The sequence below is a fragment of the Triturus cristatus genome, chromosome 12 (genome assembly GCF_964204655.1).
Source record: "Triturus cristatus chromosome 12, aTriCri1.1, whole genome shotgun sequence".
Lineage (NCBI taxonomy): Eukaryota > Metazoa > Chordata > Amphibia > Caudata > Salamandridae > Triturus > Triturus cristatus.
In genome coordinates this window covers 746,997,676-747,023,283 of record NC_140595.1, presented here as the reverse complement: position 1 = coordinate 747,023,283, position 25,608 = coordinate 746,997,676, and the positions used below count along the sequence as shown (strand labels likewise).

The 25,608-nt window shown below is 42.8% G+C and overlaps 1 protein-coding gene across 1 annotated transcript in view; it reads right to left on the bottom strand.

Annotated features, from left to right (window-relative positions):
* The window catches only part of LOC146782670 (extracellular calcium-sensing receptor-like), a 107,769-nt gene extending 92,009 nt beyond the window's left edge, over nucleotides 1–15,760 (bottom strand). The window contains exons 1-3 of the mRNA XM_085637170.1: nucleotides 15,750–15,760; nucleotides 15,335–15,626; nucleotides 13,831–14,652 (exon numbers count right to left, since the gene is read on the bottom strand). Of these exons, the coding sequence (XP_085493296.1) occupies nucleotides 13,831–14,652; nucleotides 15,335–15,626; nucleotides 15,750–15,760 (1,125 nt within the window). The remainder of the gene's footprint in view (nucleotides 1–13,830; nucleotides 14,653–15,334; nucleotides 15,627–15,749) is intronic.
* Nucleotides 15,761–25,608: the final 9,848 nt, after the last annotated feature.

The window sequence follows — 25,608 nt, the reverse complement described above, 5'->3', positions numbered from 1 at the left end:
TATTGGCACTTTGGTGATTGTGCATGCATTGTCTCTGGGTGTGCCATGTGACACTGGACACTCCTTACTTTACACATGCACCTGTTGCAGTTGTCCTTCTGACATCCTAGTCCTTGTGTGCAAAATGGTGCATTTTGCAGGGAGATGGCGCCTGCTGCTGCGGGCCCTGCACAAGCACCCAGTGGGCAGACACACAAGATGGTGTGTATCATGTTTGGCTCGCTCACATATGCCATGCTAGTCCACAGCATCTGTACCGCATGCTGCAATGCCCTCTGCATTATGCACATGATCCACAGATAGATCCACTCCAAGTACAGACAGACATCCCCCAGGTCCATGACAACATCCATGTCAAATACTGCCCTGCCCTCTACGGAGCTAGTACATCCATACTCCCAGGAAACTGGTCCATTTCCAGGGGGCATCTGCACACCTCAGCTTCAACACCCTGTGCCCCAGCCACCTCACCGTCCAGCATAGATAGCTGCAATGGATCACGGTCTGCTGCAGGATGACCTCCACACTCCCCACCCACACTCAGGAGGCAGTCCACAAACCCGACCTCACACCAACCTTGTACGTCTGTCATCCTAGATCCCGTTGGGCCATCTCTGTGCATCCAACCTTGCCCTGGCCACCGTTCTTCACATCCACCGTACTCCAGCATACAGGACATTGTTCTACCACCTGGCCACACATACCTGGGACTCCCTCCCTGGGTACCTCCACATGAGCCATGACCTCTACGCCTTGATGATTATCTCCCAAATAGGTCTCTCTGCACAGTTTAGCAAGCCCCCCCTCAGCAGCCACAGGCCATCACAGGTGAGTGTTGTGCTCCATGCCTACATTGAATGATAACTTGTTATCCATGTATCTCCTGTACCAGACTCTGATCCCAGGGTATGGATGGCTGGAGTAGGTTCAACACTCAGGAATAGTTAGACATTTCCACACACATATGTCGTTGAATAATGCCAAATGACAGCAACATCTCCTGTACAGAAAAATAAGATTTTATTTTTGGTGGGGTGGGTCTTTTGGTAGATGTGCTAAGGTGCTCTACCGGGGGAATAGAATCCAAAGTTCACAGGGGGAGATGGCATCCTTGTCAGTTGGAGTCATCAGAGTCCAGACCACAGTGTTGGTCATCATTGGTCAGACTGTGACCAGCAAGTCCATGTGGCAGAGAATATCATTGGGTGAGGTGGTGCTGTTGCGCCAGAGGGCCAGGTGCCAGGCCAGGTGACCTGGGAGATGGGGATGGTCCGCTGACTCTCACGGTCTTTTCCGTGAACGACCTACCTTCCTCCGGGGACCCTCAGATGCAGGCCTTGACGATGTTTGGGACGCTCCGTCAGATGAATCCTCCTCCTCCTCCTCCCTCCCAGTGTCTGGTGCTGGTCTACGCCTGGTGGTACAGGGAGGGTTTGCCAGGCTTTGGGCGATCTGACGGAGTGATTGGCTCACGTCCCTGTGCACCGCCAGGAGCTCAGCCAGTCTTGCCTCCATCCGTCCTTGGTGTTGTTGATGACTGGCATGATGCTCGACCTGCAGGTTCTTAATGTCATCGAAGGTCCCCTGCATCCCAGAAAGTCTGGACACGACCTGGTCGATGCCTCTGGTGTCACGCCGGTAGGAGTCCAGGATGTTGCGTATGTGTGACATACCGGTGTCTTGATCTGGCTGGTCAGGTTCGCGCCTCCGCCTGCCTCCACTCCCACCAGCCCTGCTCACTTGAGCCTGGCCTGCCCTTGTGGGCACATCGGGTCTACGGGACCCCTGAGGGATGGCATTTGCAGGGTTGCCTGCCTCCTCCTGGGTGCCCGTGGAACCTTGTCCCTCCTGGTCAGACTGGCTCTGTTGTTCAGTGTGAGCAGGGCTCCTGGTTGTGTCCTGAGATGTGGCAGGAATGGGGGTGGTGGTTGGCACAGACGTACCTGACGCAGGTGCTGCAGGGGCTTGTCCACCAGAGGGGCCAGGTTGGTCGGGGTCATCCACGGAGTGGTGAGAGTCGTCACTGCAGGTAGGATCGTCTTCACGCGTAGCCTGGGTCTGTGAGTCTTCCCCCCAGTGTTGGGGGGAGATCGGCGACGTTGCCCTGTGTGTGAGAGAGAGACAATGTTAATGGTGTTTAATGCCACATCTATGTTTCGTACATATTAAAGTTGGCACAGTTCCTCCAGGTAGTTGGATGTCCCTAGCATTCCTCTCAGTGTCCACTTGGGGATGGGTATGTTGCGGGGGACAGATTGAAATGTTCTCCTGAGTGTTTGACCTGTAGATTGTTGGCTCTGATGCTTATTTGGCTCTGGTTTGGTCTTGTTGTGTCACATGTCCATTGTGGGAGTGTGTACATCCGTTGCCTGTGTGCTTGTGTTAGGGGGGGGTATGATCGGGCGTGCTGTTGTGTGTAGTGTGAGTTGTCATTGGGTCTCCCAGGTGATGTGTCTGTCCCCTCATGGTGCATGCTGGAATGACAGTGAGTGTGAGTTCCTGTGCTAGATACCTGTGCTTGTGGAGTTTGTGTTTGAGTGTACAGTGGTCCCAGGAGGGCCTTGTGCTGCATGCAGCAGGGCCCGGTGTCAGCTACCTTATCAGTAGTTTGCCAGTCCCTGTGCATTGTGCATGGGTATGTACCCATGCCATATGGGCTGAGGGCATTTGTGTCTGCGTCTCATTTCCACAACGTGTTCTGTGGGGCCCAGCCTCCCGGACATCCAGTCTTGTGTTTGTGGTTGTTGTAGGCTTGGACATGGCCTTGCCTTGATTTGTGAAGGGTGCATGGAGACGTTAGTGGCATGAGCGTGGTTTTTGAGTGCGGTTGTGTGCGGTGGGTGCTTGGGGGAAGTTGCGTGCATTTGGTGTATATGTGGTGTGGCCCCATTGCCCCCATGTTACGTAAGTTGTTTGTGTACTCACCAGGCTCTGCGACTCCTTCGACTCCGTGTACTCCCACCGGCGGTAGCAGGGCCATCACCTTCTCCACCCAGGGATGGTAGTGTACGGGTCTGCGGGGCGGCCCACCTCCAGTGATGTTGGTCTGGGCATGTTCTTCATTCATTTTCCTCTTGACCGCCCAGCGCAGATCGTACCACCTGGCTTGGCATTCATGCCTGGTCCTTCGGACGGGCGCAACAGCATTCACCTTGTCGACAATCCTCTGCCACATGGCAGATTTTTCTGATATGCTGGTCTATCTGACCAATGTTCCAAACAGCTGTGGCTCGACTCTGATGACTTCGTTGACAAGGAGCTCCAGCTCCGCCGTAGTGAACTTTGGATTCTTGTCTGTGGGCATGGTGTGGGGTGTGGGTGTGGATGTGGATGGTTGTGGGTGTGTGAGTGTGAATGTGAGTGTGTGTGTCAATGTGGAGAGGGGGATGTTTGTGGAGGAGGTTGTGTGAAGGTGTGTGAGTGAAGGTGTAGTGGAGGTATGAGTGATGTGGAGTAGTTTCTCTGGGGAGTTGTTTGTCAGTGGGGTCTGGCAGCAGCGGGTCTGTTGCAATGGCTCATAGGTTGTGTGTGGGCCCTTTTTATTGGTCCATTTTTGGGTGTGGCTGTGTTTGAATTTTGGTGGGTGTGTTATAAGTGGTGGTTGTGATTGGGGCCTCTGTTTGCCTGTTTGGATGTGGCAGGTCAGTCATTGAGATGTATTTTGTCATGTAGACGTGTCGAATTGACCCTCCTTGTGCTGTTTTACAGTGTCCTGGTTCTGTATGAGTCTTTTTCGCATAGGTACGATCCGTACATACGTGATGCTGGGTGAGGGTGCTGGGGTACGGGGTTGGTGTGCGGCGCGTACATGCGGTGGGGGTTCGGTGCGTACATGCGGTGGGGGGGCTGGGGGTACAGTGCGTACATGCGGTGGGGGTACGGTGCATACACGTGCGGCCCTGGGGAACGGCGCGTACCTGCGGAGGTACGGCGCGTACATGTGGGGGTGCTGCACGTACATGGGGGACGGCGCGTGCAGTTGCGGGGCTGGGGTACAGTGCGGACAGGGTGGTGTACGGTGCTGACATATTTGGGGTTGGGGGGGCTGTACGGCTCGTATACGGCCATGGGTTTACCCGTGTACAGGTGTGCTACTGCGTTAGCTCCGTACGGGTCATTCTCCGTGCGTTTGTGTATTCGGACGGACGGTCGGGATCGTACTTGCGCGTTCAGACTGTTGTTTTGCGATTTGCATGTGAAAATGTCCGGCTCACTCTCGTACACTTTTCCCAGCGATATTCGGACGTAGACACTTTCCGACGCACTCTCGTAGTCTTTTCCCGATGCTATTCGTAGATATTTTTCACGTACGAATCGTACTTGGCCATTTGTAAGGTACTTGTACGACTCGTACGTAAAAAAATAAGGATACGAGTCGTACGGTAATTTTTTTTAACGGATCGGAATCTGCACCTCAATGTCTAAAATCTGTAGTGCAATAAAGGCTGGGCAGCATTGCTTCAGACCCCATAATTTTAAAATGGGAATGATCCATCTCCTTCTGTTTGTAGTGTAGAATTTACAGAATATTACTACATGCAAAGTGGTTTGCTGGGAGACCTTGTCACACGGTCAAGGGCACAGAATTTTAGACCAGTCGTTTGTTGAAAGAAAGCTTACCAAATGATGGAAGGTGTTAAGTCTGACACGAGTCAGAACTAATCTATCATACCCGTTTGGCATATCGGTTAAATAAGGCTGCATGCCGTGGGTACTTAACTGCATTTGGTATTGAAGTACCATCGGTCGTGAGGCTTCTGCAGCAAATCTGATTGCCTCCAGATGAACCATACAAGACTTTTTAGAGGCTTTTCTGGAAATGTTACCCATAGACAGGGGGTCATCAAAACAGCCTGCATGCCCAATATAATTCCTAAAATCTTTAATATATTTTAACCAGCATATTTCAAATGCATGATCCAGTTTGAGGCTGTCTCTTAGGATTTCACTGTTAAATTCTGTATTAGATGTGGATCAAATGCGATGCCAAAGGAGGACCGGTTGTACTATTATTATATCTGTTATGTATGGCACTCCCAATTCTGAGTGACAAATATAGGTCAAAGTGCTGCGTGAGACTGCCAACAGGAACCTTAAAAAGGTGTTCTCAGTCTTTTGAATAGAATTTACGTTGCAGTAGCCCCATATATAGCCGTGCTAATGCATTTTGCGCTATAAATGTGAAGCTGTTCCACTGGAGGTTTCTTCCCTAACTTCTTGGATTAATTTATCAAAGCTGACATTGCTCACATAAAATGCAAGTTCCTGGTTTTAATGGCTTGGGTCCAAGATCCGTTGGAATCAAATAAAATTCCTAAATAGGGATATGTTGTGGTCTTAGCTACCTTTTTTTGTCGATGTAAATGTCTCTACACTTTGCATTGCCTTTCCCACAGCTCATAATAAAAGTTTTGGATGTGTTCACTCTCAGGCCCAGATTTATCATATAACTGTTGTAAGTGTCAAGGGCCCGTTGTAGGGCCAATGGAGTACGGGCCATTATCACAGCATCATCAGCATAGAGAAGGGCAGGCAGGGAGCAACTGGCTTTCTGTGGTAGATCGCAACACTTCCCGAGCATTGTCTGCTCTAATCCATTAGTATGTAGTGTAAACAGAAAAGGGGCCAAAATGCAGCCTTGCCTGACCCCCCTCTCCATGGTGGAGGGCTCCGTACACTCACCATTGGACCCTTACCGGACTCTAGTGGAAGCATTGCTGTACAACTGCCTCAGGAATTGGATTAGCGCTGCCTCCTCCCCATGCTGTCTAGTATATTCCATACTTTCTCATGGACGACACAATCAAAGGCAGCCGTGAGGTGTACGAAAGCCAGATGTAATTGGCCCTCACTGAGTCTGTGAAAGGATGTGTCCGGGTCTGTGTGGATCTGTGAATGGGTACATCAGTGTGTGAGTGGGATTGTCAGCGCATGTTTTACTGTCTAAGTGGATTGGTAAGTGGGTGCCTCAGTGTCTGAGTGGGTTAGTGAGTGGACGTGCCAGTGTCTGAGTAGGTCTATACGTGGGTGCATCAGTGTCTGTAAGTGGGTGTACCACTGTCTGAATAGATGTGTAAATGCATCAGTGTCTCATTGGCTCTCTGAGTGGATACATAAGTCTATGAATTAGTCTGTAACTACATGTGTGACTGTTTGTATGAGTGTATGAGTCAATTCAATTCAATTCAAGTATCTTTATTCGGTTACTTTAGAAAAATAACCATAAAAGCACATTACAATTCATAAAAAAAAGTAATTTCAGTGCCACATGAGTATATAATTACAGTTCACATAATAATCGATTTCCGAAAGTTAAAAACATTATTTTTAAAAGCAGTAACAGATGCAGTAACAAATTCATTTTCTAAAAATTGCAAAGCTATAAATGCAGGTCGACACTGTTTGAGTCCAGGGTCCTTTAAAACAGGGATAATCCATCTCCTTCTTCGTATAACATAAAATTTACAGAAAAACAAAATATGGATGGTTGATTGAGTGGAAGAATCGTCACATGGGCATTTACACAGAACTCTAGACCAATCATTTACTTCAGGGAAACTTAGAGACCTATAAAAAATGTTCATTCTAAAACATACTAGCAGAAAACGGTCATAGTCATTATTTACTAAAGATATATACGGCTGAATGGTTGGAGTCAATAAGGTTAGATGGTGAGTTTGAACCGTGGATTTACTCATTTCAGTAGTGGTTCTAATTCCGCCCAAAAAACACATACAAATTGCTTTGAGTCAATACATTATTGAGTAAATAATGATTTGAATATCTTTTAATTATTTATTTTGGATATATTCGCGACTGCACCTCAACGTTACAGGGGGGGCCACATTGGACATCGCGATGCAGTTGTGACTCAGAACACGTGGAGAAAAAATATATTTTTTTGGGAAAAGGGACAGCGTGGACCCCCTTCGCTGGGCTGATTTTGTCCCTGGGAACCCCATTCCTGGGGCATGGCCACAATACTGGATGCCCTGTTCCCACCCAGTTATTTTCTTTGGGGACCTCGAGGGAACCTGATGGCCCTCAAGATCCCTGCGAGCTCCCTGAATCCTGCCAACTCCCCGGCATTGCTTTTGGACAGAGGGAGCTGCTAAAATGCAGCTCTCTCTGGCAAAAAGCAATTCTGCTAGGCTTCGTGCAAGTAAAAGCATTTTACTTGCTCTTGCTTCCACGATGTGGAGTAGTGTTTACTATGGCTTGGTGGGAGCCCCCCACTCTAATATTAAATCTAGCCCGGGAAGGTGGTGGCCCCCACAGCATTATTGAAACTTGCCCCTGGGAGCTGGCGCACCCAGGGGCCTAGATTAAACAAAGCGCAGGAGTCAAAGCTTTGTTTTTTTAATATTTTCGGATTTTTACCAAAAATGTTTTTTGGCCTGAGGAGTCCATTTGGCCCCCTCAAGAGGCTAAGAGGTAGGGTGTTTCTACCCTGCCCGCTTTTCATTTTTTAAAGTTTTTTCTTCTGACTCGGTTCCACCAAGTCACAAGATGGATGCCAACACTTCTTGGTTTGAAGTTTTGGCAGCCAATCAGATCTCAGGCACGAGATTTGGAGGGGTCGCAGATCCACCTCGGCCTCAGATGTATATCTTAAAAAATCTTTAAATTTCTCTGCAACTACTGAATGGATTTAAACCATTTAACAAAAAGGTTGCTTTCCGAACAGCTACCTTTCTGCCAAATTTGGTGTAATTTCGATCAGCAGTTCAGGCTGTATCCATGTCTAATGTTTCCTATGGAAATTAAAATGGGTGAAATCACATTTTGGGACCCCCCCCCTTTTTGTCGGCCCCCGCTTGATGGATCACTTCAACACTTTCAAGACAGCAGCTGAAATGACTTACAAATTCGTTTTGGAAAAAAACTAATTATATATATATATATATATACACCACCAATATGTAGTTATATTTTATAGTGACATAGTTAGGGTTAGGACCATGTTTCCATAGGAAAAGTGTTTTTTTGACTTTCCTATATCTTTTGCACCATTTGATGAACTTTTCCCCAAAAAAGTGTGCTGGTGATTCTTGCTGTGCATGGAAAGTTTTGTGGTGATCCGTCAAGCGGGGTCTGAGAAAAAGGGGGGTCAAAACAAGTGCGTTTCCAAAGTTAATTACTGTGGGAGTTTTGAGTACGACTACAGCCTGAACCGCTGGACAGATTTACACAAATTTCGCAGAAAGGTAGACTTTGTTATGCAGATTGCTCTTTCTTTCTTTTGGAATACATCCATTCAGTAGTTGTCGAGAAATTAAATGAAATCCAAATTTATATATCCGTGGCCGCAACAACTTTGCAAATAATAAAAAGCTTGTGCAGTGATCTGCAGAGTTCTGACTTGCTGTCAAAACTTCAACCAGGACCCCATTCCCCGGGGCTCAGCCTCTAGTGTAGATGCCCTTGTTCCACTTAAGGCACCCACTTTGTAGTGTTGAGGACAGTGGGGGAGCATCAAGGGCCCCACATCATTTTAATATTGTATGCCCCGGGAAGGTAGCAGTCCCCGGGGTACAAGTGGTGCCGTGTGGGCACCCACGCATAATTAAAATATAAATCCAAACAATGTAATTAGTGATGTCATCAGTGATGTCATTTGAGATGTCCTCAGTGATGTCATGAGTGATGTCACTGACAAGTCATGAGTGATGTAATATGTGAGGCCATAAGCAATGCATTGCGAGGACATAGGTTATAGTTAGCTCAGCTAACTGTAACTGCTCAATTTGTCTGGTTGTGTATGAGTCAAATGTCAGTTTAACTATAGCGCCCCTGTAACCTCTGTTTTTTTCAGTGAATATCTATATCGATATATACACATATGTATACATATATATACATTCTCTGAAACATTATATTTATCTGAAAATGTCAGTTAAAGCATACTGTTTTAAACAAACAAAAACCACTGATTAAAATTATCCAAGGGCATGAGTTATAGTTACTTGAGATAACTATAACTGGTGAATGCCAGTGCCTTTCTCCATTTAAAATGGTATGTTTCACATAACTACACATTCCCTTTAACATTTGATTTTTTCAGTAAATTTCAAAGGTTTTTTAATGCAAAGAAATATATTACTAACACCTAACTATAACGTCACTTTTTCCTTTGTTTTTTTCTGTGAATTTCTAGGGCTTTTTAGCATAAAATTATGTTATTATCTTACGTTAACGTCAACCTCCTGCCACGCATTGCATTGAGTTGCCCAGTGGGCTTTGCCTGCGGCAGCCAATTCCATGCTGTGCATGGCATTTAACACCAAAACATAGAAAGTGGGCCTATTTGCTTTATCAAGGAGAGAGCATATCAAATTATATAAAGCAAATCTATCATCTTTCTCCAAAAATAACCTATATTTTGAATCTAATCTTTATTTCAATAATTCACACAATACATTGTTTAAGAAAAAATATTTGTATAAAAATATTTAATAAAGTTTTGATTAAAAAAGAAATCAACATGCCTGTGAGTCACTCTTTTAACATTGTTTGTATGATTGCATTTGGTGGGCTGAAAAATCTCAGACATGTTTATTTTTTTAATGTTTAACGTGTCTCTGAGTCTTTCTTATAACATTTTTAGCCCACAATATACAATCATAAAAAGAACCACTAGAAGGCTGCACTGCAGCTAAAAAAATAGAGATACAATTCAGAGTATTTCAAAAACATTGGTAAGTTCTCCTATGGTGGCAGATTTAATGACCCAGGAGACTTACCAGGACCCTACAAAATTTAACTGCAGGCAGCCGAAACGTGCCATGGTACCTCTTAATAAAATAACTGCAAAATAACTCAGAAGTGTTGGCAATCCTTTGTGAATGAGGTGAGAAGTGAGGATTGATTGAGTATTTTTGTGGAGATTGCTGACTCCGCCACAACACTGACACGCCCTTCATTCTAGCTTGCTGCCAAGTTTGGGGTAATTCCTGTCAGCCGTGCCTTCTGAATCACTGATTCCCAGTTTTCCTATCCAAATTTCATGGAAAAAACACATTTTGAGACCCCTCCATTTGCTTAACCCCCCACTTGATGGATCACTCCAAAAGTTTCCATGTAAACTTACCTGTGATGTAAATAATGCCTCCAGAAAAAACTAATATATATACAATTTAATAATTCTAAACATCATCAACCTAGTCTCACCATCTCAGTACCAAGCAGGTTGAGCAGGTCTTCCCCCAATTCAATTGGGGTCTGGCCAGCAGTGTATCAACTGCCCCTCAATCTGTAAAAACCAAGGTGTGGTGGCACATGCTGCGCCACACTTTCCTTTTCCGCTGATTGTGCACAATCAATCTGTACTCTTTTCCTGGCCTGTTCCCTTCTGCTACATGAGAAGGAGTTGGTGCTGTCCAAAAAAATTAGCACTGTCCCCTCCACCTCATTAAACATATGGTGGTGTGTTAACCCCTTGCACCGCTGTTGACAACAGGTGGCCCAAGGGGGTACGCAGTGCTGCCTGCCTTTGTCCATTGATAGGGATTACAAAAGGGAAAGGGAAGATATTGCAAAAATAGACACACGGAACAAAAAAATGAAATGTTAGCGCATGGGGCAGGCCTACTGGAATAAATAGTGAAAATAAAGTTCAAAAAGGGGAGAAGTAGATAAGAATGGGTTTGGTGAAGGTGGCTAAGCTTAGGGAACAGGGTAGTGTGATCTTTAGCTATGCAGGAGCAGGCTGGAGTAAACAAAATAACTACATGCTTGCATAACGGGTCTTGCATTTCCTTACTATTATTTTTATTTGAAATGCATCTCTAGTATCTTTTCTTAACACAAAGTGCCAGATAGGTAATGTTGCTTATTTGTTTTTAATTTTAAATAATTACAGGAATGCAATTTATGCAAATCTCTCACACTCCGGAAATGAAATTACATTAAGGTGAATTCAAATAATTAAATGAGAGAGTACTCAGTGGTTGCAGATAGGATCAGGTTTCACGTTAAAATTAGTCTGGGTAGACCACATTGTGTTGGTAAAGTTCTTCAATGGAAATGGATGTAGTTTAATAATTTAATACTTAACATCTGTTGGGATTAGGGTTAGATTTAATATTAGCATGGCAGTTGTTCAATTAGCTGAATTTCATCAAAATTGTTTATTTAATATGACAAATATGCATTATAAGAGTTAACATTTGGAAAAAATGATTTAAATACATTTAATGCACTAGTTTCAAGGAATTTCATATATATAAAATGTTCATATTCATGAAATCATGCAGTTAATGCTAGTCATTGGTAAAGGGTACATTACTTGATTCAATTAAATTCAGTTTAATTGACTATAATTCAACATACTAATATACAGGAATGTTTTTCTATTGGAAAGCGAAAGGTTTAGGATTTCATATAGGTATGTATCAGTGAAGAGTATAAATGCATAACAAAGAGGTGATGTTCTGGCAAAAGGAATTTAAGGTTAAAGTAGGCTAAAAAGGTAATTTGGCAAGTGGGAATGGCAGGAGAGGAATAATAAGTAAATATGTGTATAACAGCTGTTCTTATTTCCACCAGGGATGTATTTTAGTTTGTTGAGAAACCATCTCTCCTACACCCCATGAATTTTGGAGCTTTGCCTTACTGCTTCCAGCATGAAGACAAATGTAGAGCCTTATTTAGAGTATGGCAGTTAAACAGCTACATCACAGGATGTGCATAACTAATATCTTTGCACACTGCTAGTTCAAGGGGTGTCACATTTTGCTTTTGTGGTTGTTAGCTGCTTATTCTGCGACTCCTGGCTCACCACAACTTACTCCATTCCAAAGCTCCCTCTTTAACGTACTACCCCTGGGACTTCACGTTATTGGGCAGATGTAAAAAATTCTTATTTTGCATTACCTAAGTCGGGATTCCATAGAAATCGCTATTTTGTAAATGTAAAATGATAGGTACAAACTTTGCGATTTACTGGTAGTGATTCCTATAGCATTGGAAACAATATTAGGAAATCACAAATAGGAAATGCTCTTGCATTCCCACCAATGGGCAAAATAAGAAATCACAATTTAGAAAATACAAACCCAAGGCTGCCTCTGGGATGTATGACGTTACAACGCATGCTGTTAAAACGCATGCTGTTACAACGAAAGTTTTACAACGCGAGTGCATTGACAACGCAGAACATTACAACGCAAGTCTTTACATCGACTTGCACTAGATGGTGTGCTAACATTAAAAAAGTGTAATTTACTATTCCAACTCCAGTCCACGTAACAGTAGGGAAGGTGTTGGGACAGTAAACTACACTATTTTTAATGTTAGCACGCCATCTAGTGCAAGTCGATGTAAAGACTTGCGTTGTAATGTCCTGCGTTGTCAATGCACTCGCGTTGTAACAGTTTCGTTGTAATGGTAGTGCGTTGTAAAAGTTGCATTGTAAAGGTTGTTCCCCCTGCCTCTGGCATTAAGAAAGCACCCTGAAATTCGTAGTGCACATCTGAATGTACAAATGCCCTAGGGGCATATGTGCACTTCATATCATATTAACAAATGTATTTTCAAATGCATTCTTTTATTTTGTACATGGTTACTGTTGGCTTTGAGTCAATAGTAATAGAATTTCTCAATTGCCCGATTTGCATTTGCGAAATGCCTTGCACATGTGCTTTAGGAATCGCAAATAGGTAATCCATTTTTGTGATTTCCTAAATCATGGTCACAAATGTCAATTTTTTTGCCTTGTAGAAATAGCAAATTGTGACCACGATTTGGCATTTGTACATATCAAAAGGCCCAAAATAAAGATTCAGACCATTATGAAATGCTAAATCACTTTGTACATCTGGCCCTCTGACTCTCCCTGTCCCTTTGTATAACTATCCAGTGTCACCGCCCCTTCTGACTATGCAGCTAAGAATCTGTTCACCTTCCCCTGATTGACTGTTTGTGGTTGTAGACTGAATTTGGGTCCTGGGAACCAAAGAACTGTATTGAGAGTTTTTCTAACAAGCTGAATTTTCTCTCCCTCTAGATCAGGTAACATCTTCACAGCTTCATGATGGAACACAAACATTTACTTGCTACATTGTCGTGAAGGTGAAGCCAATGAAAATGGCATTATAATTGTCAGCCTAAATTTGGCCTCCAATCAATACCATTTTTTTCAAACTCAGGTTTCCTGATAACAAAGCCAATGGGAGATCCCCCAACAGGTACTCCACCTGAACATATTTTAAAAATGGGTCTTGTAAAGATAGAGGCGGGTGTAAGGGACATCTACTATTTTTGAAGAATGGTCATTTAGGGCACTCCTCTGATTGAGTCCATTAATTTAACCTTTTTTTGATAGATGTTGGTGCGGTACCCCGTTGATACTGGCATGTGGATGGTCATGTAACATGTATTTGAATAACAATACAAATCTTACATTGTTGGTGTTCTATGCAGTTTGCATGCCAAACAACATAACACTGCCTCTTTCCCACCACTAATTCCAATGTTTTGACCTTGGAAAACCTACCACAATGTTGCACTCAGCTGTGACATTTGAAGTCCATCTCTGCTAATTCTGATTCTGTGCATGAAGAACTACAAGCAATTGTATCTTGCAATCCCAAGGTTAAGATAAGTGTGAAAATCTATTTATGAAAAGGGCTTACCAAGTTAAATATTTCAACGTTCATATTGGTCACCAACCAACTTCACTCTCCTCAGTCACAATCATAAAGTGCATCCAGACGCTATTCTTTCTATTTCATTTGCCACCAAAAACTCTTTAAGCCTAATCTCAAGGCACCATACAAAGTATTCGAGTTTAGTTTGGAATGGCAGATTAAAGGATCCTTATTCACATACCTGCCATGGTGTGAAATTGCTAAGGTTGGCACACTCATTATGGGTGAACGGCCCATGTCTTGGCACACAGAAATGCATGTTGTGTAAGGCATGTGCCACAGCATAGATAGCATTGTAGATATTATAGGTGATTCTTTGGTCATAGTCATAATTTCTTTGATCCAGTTTTTCCTCTCCAGTGCACCAGCCTGTACTTGTATTATCGCTATCTCTTGAAGTCAGATTACTGGTTTCCCATTGGCATCCAAAGGCCTCCTCCCAGAAGAGTTTAATAAATACATCCCTGGGTGATGTGAAAGGATGAGCTTTGAGGAAGAAGTCTTCCATCCCTGGCACCTTTCCCTCCTTTGCAGTCAAACCAAGTGAGCCACTCATGATGTTGCCAAGATCGGTGCTGGAGGTAATGGTGGTAGTGAACAATGCATCACTAGCAATCCACAACTTCCCAGCGATGTTCTCTCCGACAAGCGACTTGAGCACTGGAAGCAGATAAAGAGGATTACAAAAGGCCAGGATGACATTGACTGACGATCTCTTGACTAGATCACGGATCACAGTGTTCCTATTGGCAGAAGAGCTGATGGAGATAGTCTCATGGAATGCTATGCAGATTCCAGATGCCAAAAGGTTCGCTTTCAACACTTGCGAGCCCAGAGTTCCGTAGTCATCCTCACCAGAGAGAAGCCCCACCCAGGTCCAGCCAAAGCTCACCACCAGCTCCGTAAGTCCATATGACTGAAAGAAGTCACTAGGGAATGTCCGTAAAAAAGATGGAAATTGTGCTTTGTCACTTAGCAGTGGAATTGATGCAAAGTAACTGACCTGTGAGATTAGATAAACCAACTCAGATTTAGGCAACAAAAGCAAGATGTTCAAGAAAACTTGGCTTTACTGGACATCATAGACAAAGAGCTACTTTTACAGGCTATTTTAATATTTCTCTCAACTGAATGTTGTATTTTTCTAGCACATTGTCTGATGCAAAATCTTTTGTCATAGCCACTTGTCATCTGCATTGGGAATTTATGGAGGATTGAATGTGGTGAATTTATGATATTGAGCTTAGCCAATATACAACTAGGCAAAAAAATATTCCAGAACAAAAGTATCCAGATCAGGAAGAATGTAAATTCATAACACATTTCGTACAAAATATCACATTGACATGTTAGTTTAAGAGGTTTTGATGGGCTTAATGACTCAAGTCCGATATGTGGTACACACGTCATCCCAAGCAGATACCAAAATATAACTACTATTATTACCCTTGATTACAACGCTCTTGTTTATGGATGTCAGTACTCTATCAATGAGAATGTGATATATGATTATTTTATCATTTGTAGAGGAATGGGATTGAAGTAGAGACTTTGGGTTTGGGAAGTGAAAGGAATGAATCCCCAGCCAAGTAATAATTGAGACAGTAATGATCAGGGAAACCTTACGAACATCCTAGTAAGAACTGCACATCATTGTCTCTAAGTAATTTCACCTCACCCATTACCTGTGGCATCCTATAGAGTCCCAGAAATCTGGCCATTGAAAGTGAGGAGGTAGAGATTGATTCCCCAATAACTGCAGTGAGCACAGACTCATTCTGACACCGGTAGTTCAGGATGGGCTTTCCTCTACCTGTTAACAGCCAAGCAGTTCCCTGCAAACTTCTTTGTACAGACAGGCAGGAATCAAATATCTGGAATCCCAATGTGATGTTTGGAAGTAAAGCATAATTTTTGTTGATTTCAATGATGGTGAAGACCATGGCTTGAACCCAACTGTATGTCATAATGTAGAATCTGATGAGGAATGATAAAGAAGGAGATAAAAGTTCAAATCTCAATTGGTAACCTTTCTTTGTATAGTTTTCATGAACCAGCAGATATTTCAAGATTGATTTTAAACATAGGAGCAGGACTTACCTTGCATCCATAATTGAGATATTCAGGTATTATAAAATTTGCAGCTTTTTCTGCACACCCTGTATACCAAAGAGTAATAATACTTGCACATTATTTTATTATAGTGTGTTGACAAGAGGGTAGAAGTGAGGTGAGCAAAGTTGTTGTATCCCCACCAGCAACTATGCAAAGTTTGTCAAACTTTCTAAGGTCTTGAAGGGTAAAAACATCTGACTTTATTGGTCCTTATCAACAACAGGAAACTATTCCCACATCTGTGAATATCAACTGGTGGACTGGTGTACTTGATAACTGTCTGTCATTCTCTGGGACACCAATCAAAGTGCAGACTGATAGACACCTTGCCTTGCTCTTTCATATGTTTCTCTTCCTTGTAGAAGGAAATCATCATTGCTGTTGGGACAAGGGCAGAAACTTAGCCATGGGAAAACTTTGACATGCTGAAAAACTTTGCTCAACTTTTTCAAGTGTGAGGTTCCGGGCCGTACTGGCTGTACCGGACACCGTCTGTTTCCCCGGTGGGCTGGAAGGGTGGGGGCCAGTTTTGTACCAGTGGGGGTCATTTTTGTTGCTGGTGGCTGGTTTTGCAACAGTGATGCAAAATTGGCCCCTTGTAACAAAAGCGCAACAGCAGTGTTCCAGACCTGGCAATTATGTATGACTGCTCCCCCCCACCCCGGGGCCGGTTGGACGTAATTGCAAGGGCTGGTTAGCGATCCCAGTCCAGCCCTGGCAAGGTTTCTGGCTTTGTCTCACTTCACCAGCATAGTATCTACTTTACAGACTCCTATGTATAATATGATTTCTTTAGTTACTACCAAAAAAAACACAGCTTCGGACAAGGTGGGTCATGGGAAATTGTTTTCAACTTCAAGTAAACCAAAACTAAAGAACATTTTAGTACCCAGGTCAGATACCTAAAACGATAATCTTCCACGGTGTCCGTTTCCAGGCACCTGAAGCAAAGGATGGATGAAGACAAGAATGCAAACAATCTGGACCAGTGTTGGCTATATGAGAGACAAACAGCATGATACCCTGTGTCTTGCATCACACTACAGAGCACCAAAGCTACTCTGATCAATACCTCCAAGTGCATCCTCTCCACGCCTTATCTCTGCCATTTCATGCACACAAACATCACCAGAATGCACACCACTTTCCCACATCCAACTCACTTGTCACCTCACACTGAAAGCACCCCGAACATTTTGAACTTCATGCTGAATAATGCTCATGCCACACTCTACAACCATGCATGAAGATGACATAGCTACTAAGATGTGACGCATTACTGCTCTCTCCCTGTGCTGGTACACTGTGTGGTGCCTAGCACCAAGGCAGGATATTTTGTACAGAAAGGGGCACCTTAGAGGTATGTTCCTCTTTCTCTGTGTACTGCAGAATGCAAATAGGAAATAACAAGGAGAAATAAAGATATTTCTCCTCAGTATGCCTCTCTTGGCATGGTGTACCATTCGATGCAATCCCAGGTTTAGTGACCTCAGTAGGTCTGAGATTCCGTTAAAATCTATGGGTGGATGCATGGTAAAGCCCATTCTCCACCCATAGAATGCCTTATTTTTGGCTTGCCTTGGCTTAGTCAAATGTACTTATGAGCTTGCATTGCCTTATGTCGCCTTGTGTGATCCAAGGGCACTGTAACCCCTTAGTTAATTTGCCCCCTGGGTCATATCAACCACCATCTATATCTTCAAAATCATGGTAAATCAAGCCTAAAGTAGCAACATTTCAGAAGCATGCAACTGTCAACTACTTTTAGACTCTCCCATGCCACTTTTCTAATCCAAATAGACCAAATCTGCTGGCAACTGGCAGACAACCTGTAAAACACAACTCCTATCCATTGTGGTGAGATAAACCTGACAAAGAGTATGGCCAGGTTCTTTAAACCCTTCCCAACCTTTGCTCTCCACAGCATTCTGCCATCCCTGGCAGTTATGTTTAACCCATTTCACAACTTCTGCTATAACCTCCAGATAAGAGCAGATGTCCAGCCCCACCCCGGATCCAATATATGAAGGTAAAACCCTCCATTCCTTCGTACAGACCATTGGTAGACAACAAATGTGCCATTAGACATCAGGATACAAATTGGCCATGAATACAGATTCAAGAAGGCCAAATTATCCCAAAGACCCTCACCAGCACTCACAGGCAGCTCATCATATAGGTAAGGCCATCTACCACAAGACCAACTTCTACAAGGCTTGCAACAGCTACAGTTCACTCTTAGTGGGGACTGAGGGACTGGGGGCCTAATGCATGTTTCCGATTTGGTATGGCTCTCAAGTACCTCTATTACTACATTTTCAAGTGCACTTTTGTAATCCCATAGGTTTGGCACTGCTACCATGGTTACATTATAGTATATTTTAATATATCAATTTTTGGATTGCAAAAGGTGGCATAATGCAAATTTTCTTGCAGTTGTGTATTTAGTTTTCATAGCAGGCTCACCTCAATGAAAAGGCTGGCGGGTGGGGAATCTCATAATATGCTTGGCATATTGCTGCCCCAGACTGACTTGCCACCGTCAGGCAACGCAGTTCCCTGGTGACAGTTGTGGTAGTCCCAAAACGGTCTGACAGTTGTACTTGTAAAATGGAGGTCGGACCACTGGTGTTGTGGTGCCCGGGTCCACGGTTTCGTCAGTCCAATGAACAGCCAAACTAGTAATCAGGCCCTTAGAATTTAAACAGGCCAACTCCCCTGTTTTCCATTCTGCCTCAGCTTTCTCTTGGAGCTAAGAATGTTTGTCTTAAAGAATGATCCACCACGAAGAGACCCACTCCTACGTTTTACATCTTTTTCTTAATTTTTCTGTGGCCCTACCAACTGCAAAATCTCAGTTATATAAAATGTGCTGTATATTTGCAACTTGGTTCATGCTGTAACAGTTATTTATATGGATACATCCTGCTGAACAAATTAAAATAATCAACAAAGATATTTTTTATTTTGATTCCAGAAGATGTAGCGATAGTGGATCAGTGCTGGACCCTCAAGTTTCTTAAACAATTGGAAACAGAACCCAGATTGTGTGAGTATACATAATCAATGGTATAGGTGTAGCATTGTATATTAGTGAATTTATATGGATATCATGCATTACATTTACAGGCTAGCTATCATAGATCAGGAGTCAAATCTAGGCATTAGGAATTGGGATATATCAGTGCACATTGAGGAATGTGATTGCAGGATGCACACTACAGAATTGAAATGCATGTTGACCACCAATTCCAGAGGTTGAACATTAGGATAAGTCAGAATTATAGACAGCACATTGAAGGTATGGATTTGGCTTAGTCCACTAATGAACTCTTGGAATTTGGCAAGGAATATTTACCTGGAAATATAGCAAGCACAATTGTTGGTGGGCATGCCTGAAATGTATTACAAGACCAGAGGCTTAATTATGATGTAACTTCTTTAGAGTAAAACTCCAGTAGCAAGGAAATGTGTTATCGTTCAAAATAGATAAAGAAAAACAATTTTTTTATAGTTCAACAATGTTTATAAGTAATTAAAAAAGGTTATTTTGAGAACTGCCTTTATTGTTTTAAAAATAGTAAAAAACTAAAGCAGTCTACTTTTAATAATAAAAGGTGAAAATATATTTCATAACTTGCAACAATAGTTTTGTCCTACATTTTTAAACATGTTCAACTGGGTTTGCATTACTTTTTTAGTGCCTGCCTAAAAGAAAATGTATATTGCAGCCTTATAGCCTTCTCTACCGGGCTATACCTCAACCATTAAATGTGTGCTGCAGTGTTATTAGCCTGAGCCTTTAATTGCTGCTATAACCCTCTTTAGAGGGCTATGTGTCTATTCGAACATTTCATTCCATGAAGGCAGAATTTTCTGAGGGTAAAACAAAGCCACTTAGGAGACATAGGAGGTTTTCAACTTTTTGTATCTCCATGAGTTTTAGCATTTCACAACTTTTCTTGTGTGTGCTTGTCCATTACTGTCACACCACACAACAAGGTGTAGTAAGATGTCTGTACAGGGTGACCACTGTCTGTATTAGTTTCTTAAACATGCAATGGGTCTTAGATGTGTGATGAGTGACTGATTTCTCTGTAAAGACCTCTGCACAGGGTAAAGTCTGTGTGTAGTAGACACTTTCATTTGCAGTCGGGCTTGGGTATGATGAGGGATTGTTTGTACATAGATACATCTGTACAGGGCGATGATATTGCGCATTACTGTATAATAATCAAGCTTTCAATAGCTGTAACACATTTTATATTATTCACCACTAAACCAAAAGCAACAATATTGAACCATTAGATAACAATTATGTTCCTGTTGATGTTCTACCTCTTTCTGTACACTTATCAGTTCCTAAGTAATGTAAAAAACAGATATTTAACTGAATTTTAATACTTTCAGCTCTTATATTATGATCAATATTTCAATATATAATTTTTAACACATATTCCATCTCTTCTACTTGATGTTATGAGTTATAGTTCTTCCCTCTAATACAAATAGAAAATACAAATGTTATAAAGACATATTGAAAATTCTTGTGCAAAATTTTCAGTCTACATATTATTAGCTTCACAGTGACTAGTGTGTGTAAAGAGCTTTTTAAAGAGTGAAACACAATGTTGTAGGGTCTTGTTCACATAATGGAACTTAAGTGTTGCAAGAGACTGACATGTCTAAAAAAAAGCTATGTATAGACCAAAACCTGTACATAATATCTGTTGCCTACATAAAGGGACTTCACAGTTGTAAGAGACTGGCCTCAGTAAAAAGAGCTGTCTACAGAACAAAGACTGTGCATAGTAGGATCGTGCTCAGAAAATATTCTTTAACAATGGTGATACAGTATCCTATCCATATTACTTGTATATTTACATCTATAGAATGTTAAATGTCACCATAGCAGGACCATGACCAACTAATAGGGCCTGAATGTGATAATTGAATGGTCTTTCAGTGTACATAGAATCGGCTTACTAATGCAATGGGGCTTGGGTGTGGTGAACGACTGGTTCACCATGAACAACCCTGTACAGTGTGCAGCATGTGTGTAATAGGAAGTTATCTACTTAATGGGCTTTTGCTGTGACAAAGAAAAAACCTATGCATGAAGAGGTGTCTGCAAGACAAACAATGTGCATAGTAACAAGTTGCTCAAACAGTTTAATTTGGGTTCGGTGATGGGGTGTATTGAGAAACTAGTGTTTGCAAAATAACTCTGTACAGCACAAACATTGTGTGTAGTAGGAACTCACACACATTAGGGAAGTTCACTATGCTGAAAGGCTGGTGTATGCATGGTAAACATTGCATATGGTGAAGGCTTACATATATAATACACTTGGCAGTAGTGAGGAATTAGCATGTCATTAAAGAGCTTTATAGAAAGTGTTGTCTGTGTTTAGATATGTCTTCAGTACCTAATCGGAACTTAGTTTGCCTTATTAATGACTGTAGTTGTGATTATCATCACCCCAGTAAAGCCAACAGTTCAAGATCAATTTTATAAAGAAAACAATGAAAGTGTCAACATAGTATATACAACTTAATTATAACAATCATTGTATTTTAACATTAGAAATACTTAGAAACTTGTTCCGTGTTCTCAGACCATGATGTTTCACTATTTTTCATCCTTAAACTATGGGGAAAAAAATAATTTGGATTTTGAAAAAAAAAATATAACTGTGCATTCCAGACTAACAGCCGATACTGCACTACACTATCTGTCAGACACAATTTTCAGAAAAAATTGTATATAAATGCCTAATTACCAAAAATGTGACTATTTGATAGTTTCATAATCAAACCTATTCATACTGTTGAAAAATAATACTGGAGTGCAATGCAGATACTTCTGATACAACTAAGAAACAACTAAAACCTAAATAAAATAAGTTGATTAATATGATGAAAAAGGATTTTGCTTTGCTGGATCCATGGCGTCAAAGTCATCCTGGGCACTCAGATTATACATGCTATTCTTTCAGATAGAAGACCGCATCTCGAATTGATTTTTTTGGTATTGATAATCTGATATTCAAAAACGAGACGGAGATTATCTCCAATGCCTTTTCTGATCATTCAGCCATTTCCATTAAAATCCATATAAAGGGAACACAGCTTCAGAATAATATGCGCTGGTGCTTCGATAAATCTCTTCTGGAAGATATGGATTGGATTACTGAAATGCAATCTTTTATTAAGCATTTTTTTTTTTAAATCAATGAGAACCCGGCATCTATCTTTTCTGTGTGGGAAACTTTTAACCCCTTCGCTGCCAGGCCTTTTCCCCTCCTGTGCCACGCCCTTTTTTGGCTATTTGGGGTAGTGCGCGCTTAGACCCCTGTAACTTTTTGACCACATAAGGTATCCACGCCAAATTTGCGTCCTTTTCTTCAAACATCATGGGGATTCTAAAGGTACTCGGGGTTTGTGGATTCTCCCAGAGGGGTCACAGAAATTAGCCAAAATACAGCAAAATTTTGGGGTTTTTCGGAAAAATTGGAAAAACGGGCTGCGAATGAAAGCATCTGGGTTTTTTCCTGCAAATGTTATCAAAAAAGGGTTTGTGGGGTTGGAATCACACTTTTTCCCAGCTTTTTGGGGATACCAGACTTTCATCAGAAACCCAACATTTTTTACACAGTTTTGGCATTTTTCTGGGACATAGCCTAATTTTGCTACTTTTTGTGCTTTTGACCTCCTTCCAGTTAATGGCAGAAATGGGTACAAAAGCAATAATGGATCCTGGAAAGCTATACATTTCCGAGAAGAAGACAAAATTCTGAATTCAGAAAGGGGTCATTTGTGTAGATCCATCAAGGCTTTTTTATAGAAACTAACAGTTAAATATCGGATACATTAAAAATTAGTTGAAAAAAAAAGCCTTTTGTGTCCACGTTTTCACCTCTAACTTCTTCTAATTATTACAGTTCTTTGAAAGCAATATACCATTACATCCTCTGGACAATACTGGTTGTGGGGATATATAGGACTTGTAGGTTCACCAAGAACCCGACGAACCCAGAGCCAAAAACTGAGCAGCAACTTGCAATGGTTTTTTATTATGTACCGGGTATATAGTAATTATTCTGTAAAAATGTGTACATGGAAAAATCGGTATGAAAGACACCTATGTATTTCTGAAATGGGAACAAAATATAGAGTTTAGAAACAGTAGATATTTGCACATTTCTGAAATTGGGGATACTCACACTAGCATGAGAATTATCAGTCATTTTTTAGAATGACTTCTTTTTTACACAATATCTTTCATTTGGAAGGCAGAAATGCATCGAAAGTAAATAGATAATAACAGTTCCTTTACAAAACTGAATTACCCTAAGTCTCCCGATAAAAATGGTACCTCACTTGTGTGGGTAGGCATAGTGCCCGCGACAGGAAACGGCGCAAAACGCAACGTGGTCACAACTCAATATCGCAGTGAAAATTTACCCTTTTTTGGCAAAGTGCCTAGCTCTAGTTTTTGAACCCTAGGTCTGCGGGCACCTTGGGAAACCTAGCAAACCTATACATTTTTGAAAACTAGACAACCAGGGGAATCCAGGATGGGGTGACTTGACTGCCTCCCACCAGGGTCTGTTACCCAGAATCCCTTGCAAACCTAAACAATTGTCAAAAAACCACATTTTCCACACATTTCTGTGGTGGAAAGTTTCGGAATCTGCATGGATCCACAAATTTCCACCCACCTTGCGTTCCCCAAAGTCTTACGAGAAAAACGGTACCTCACTTGTGTGGGTCGGCCTAGTTCCCGCGACAGGAAACGGCGCAAAACGCAACATGGTCACAACTCAATATCGCAGTGAAAATTTACCCTTTTTTGGCAAAGTGCCTAGCTCTAGTTTTTGAACCCTAGCTCTGCGGGCACCTTGGGAAACCTAGCAAACCTATACATTTTTTAAAGCTAGACACCCAGGGGAATCCAGGATGGGGTGACTTGACTGCCTCCCACCAGGGTCTGTTACCCAGAATCCCTTGCAAACCTAAAAAATTGACAAAAAAAACACATTTTCCACACATTTCTGTGGTGGAAAGTTCCGGAATCTGTGTGGATCCACAAATTTCCACCCACCCCGCGTTCCCCAAAGTCTTACGAGAAAAACGGTACCTCCCTTGTGTGGGTCGGCCTAGTGCCCGCGACAGGAAATGGCGCAAAACGCAACGTGGTCACACATCAATTTCGCAGTGAAAAATGACCCTTTTTGGCAAAATGTCTAGATGTAGTTTTTGAACCCTAGCTCTGCGGGCACCTTGGGAAACCTAGCAAACCTATACATTTTTGAAAACTAGACACCCGGGGGATTCCAGGGAGGTATGGCTTGCATGGATCCCCCAAAGTTTCCTTACCCAGAATGCCCTGCAAACCTCAAATTTAGCTGAAAAAAATCACCTTTTTCACACATTTTTGTGTGGGAAAGTTGAGGCATCACCGGGCTGACACAAATTTCCTACCACCCAGCGTTCCCCCGAGTCTCCCGATAAAAACGGTGCCTCACTCGTGTGGGAGGCCCAAGTACCCGCGACAGGCAAGGGCCCACAACGTATTGAGGCGACATGAAAATTGCATACCTCAAAACGAACTGGTTTTGCAAGGGGGGTCACCTGGGTTTTTGGCCCGGTGCTCAGCGGCCACCTAGGGGAGCCTACCAAACCCACACATTTCTGAAAACTAGACATTCGGGGGACTCCAGGGAGGTATGGTTTGCGTGGATCCCCCAACGTTTCCTTACCCAGAATGCCCTGCAAACCTCAAATTTAGCTGAAAAAATCACCTTTTTCACACATTTTTGTGTGGGAAAGTTGTGGCATCACCGGGCTGACACAAATTTCCTACCACCCAGCATTCCCCCGGGTCTCCCGATAAAAACGGTGCCTCACTCGTGTGGGAGGCCCAAGTACCCGTGACAGGCAAGGCCCCAAAACGTATTGAGGCGACATGAAAATTGCCTACCTCAAAACGACCTGGTTTTGCAAGGGGGGTCACCTGGGTTTTTGGCCCGGTGCTCAGCGGCCACCTAGGGGAACCTTCCAAACCCACACATTTCTGAAAACTAGCCACCCAGGGGATTCCAGGGAGGTATGGCTTGCGTGGATCCCCTAACGTTTCCTTACCCAGAATTTCCTACAAACCTCAAATTTAGCTGAAAAAAATCACCTTTTTCACACATTTTTGTGTGGGAAAGTTGAGGCATCACCGGGCTGACACAAATTTCCTACCACCCAGTGTTACCCCGGGTCTCCCGATAAAAACGGTGCCTCACTCGTGTGGGAGGCCCAAGTACCCGTGACAGGCAAGGGCCCAAAACGTATTGAGGCGACATGAAAATTGCCTACCTCAAAACGACCTGGTTTTGCAAGGGGGGTCACCTGGGTTTTTGGCCCGGTGCTCAGCGGCCACCTAGGGGACCCTACCAAACCCACACATTTCTGAAAACTAGACACCCAGGGGATTTTAGGGAGGTATGGCTTGCGTGGATCCCCCAACGTTTCCTTACCCAGAATGCCCTGCAAACCTCAAATTTAGCTGAAAACATCCACTTTTTCACATATTTTTGTGTGGGAAAGTTGAGGCATCACCGGGCTGACACAAATTTCCTACCACCCAGCGTTCCCCCGGGTCTCCCGATAAAAACAGTGCCTCACTCGTGTGGGAGGCCCAATTACCCGCGACAGGCAAGGCCCCAAAACTTATTGAGGCGACATAAAAATTGCCTACCTCAAAACTACCTGGTTTTGCGAGGGGGGTCACCTGGATTTTTGGCCCGGTGCTCAGCGGCCACCTAGGGGAACCTACCAAACCCACACATTT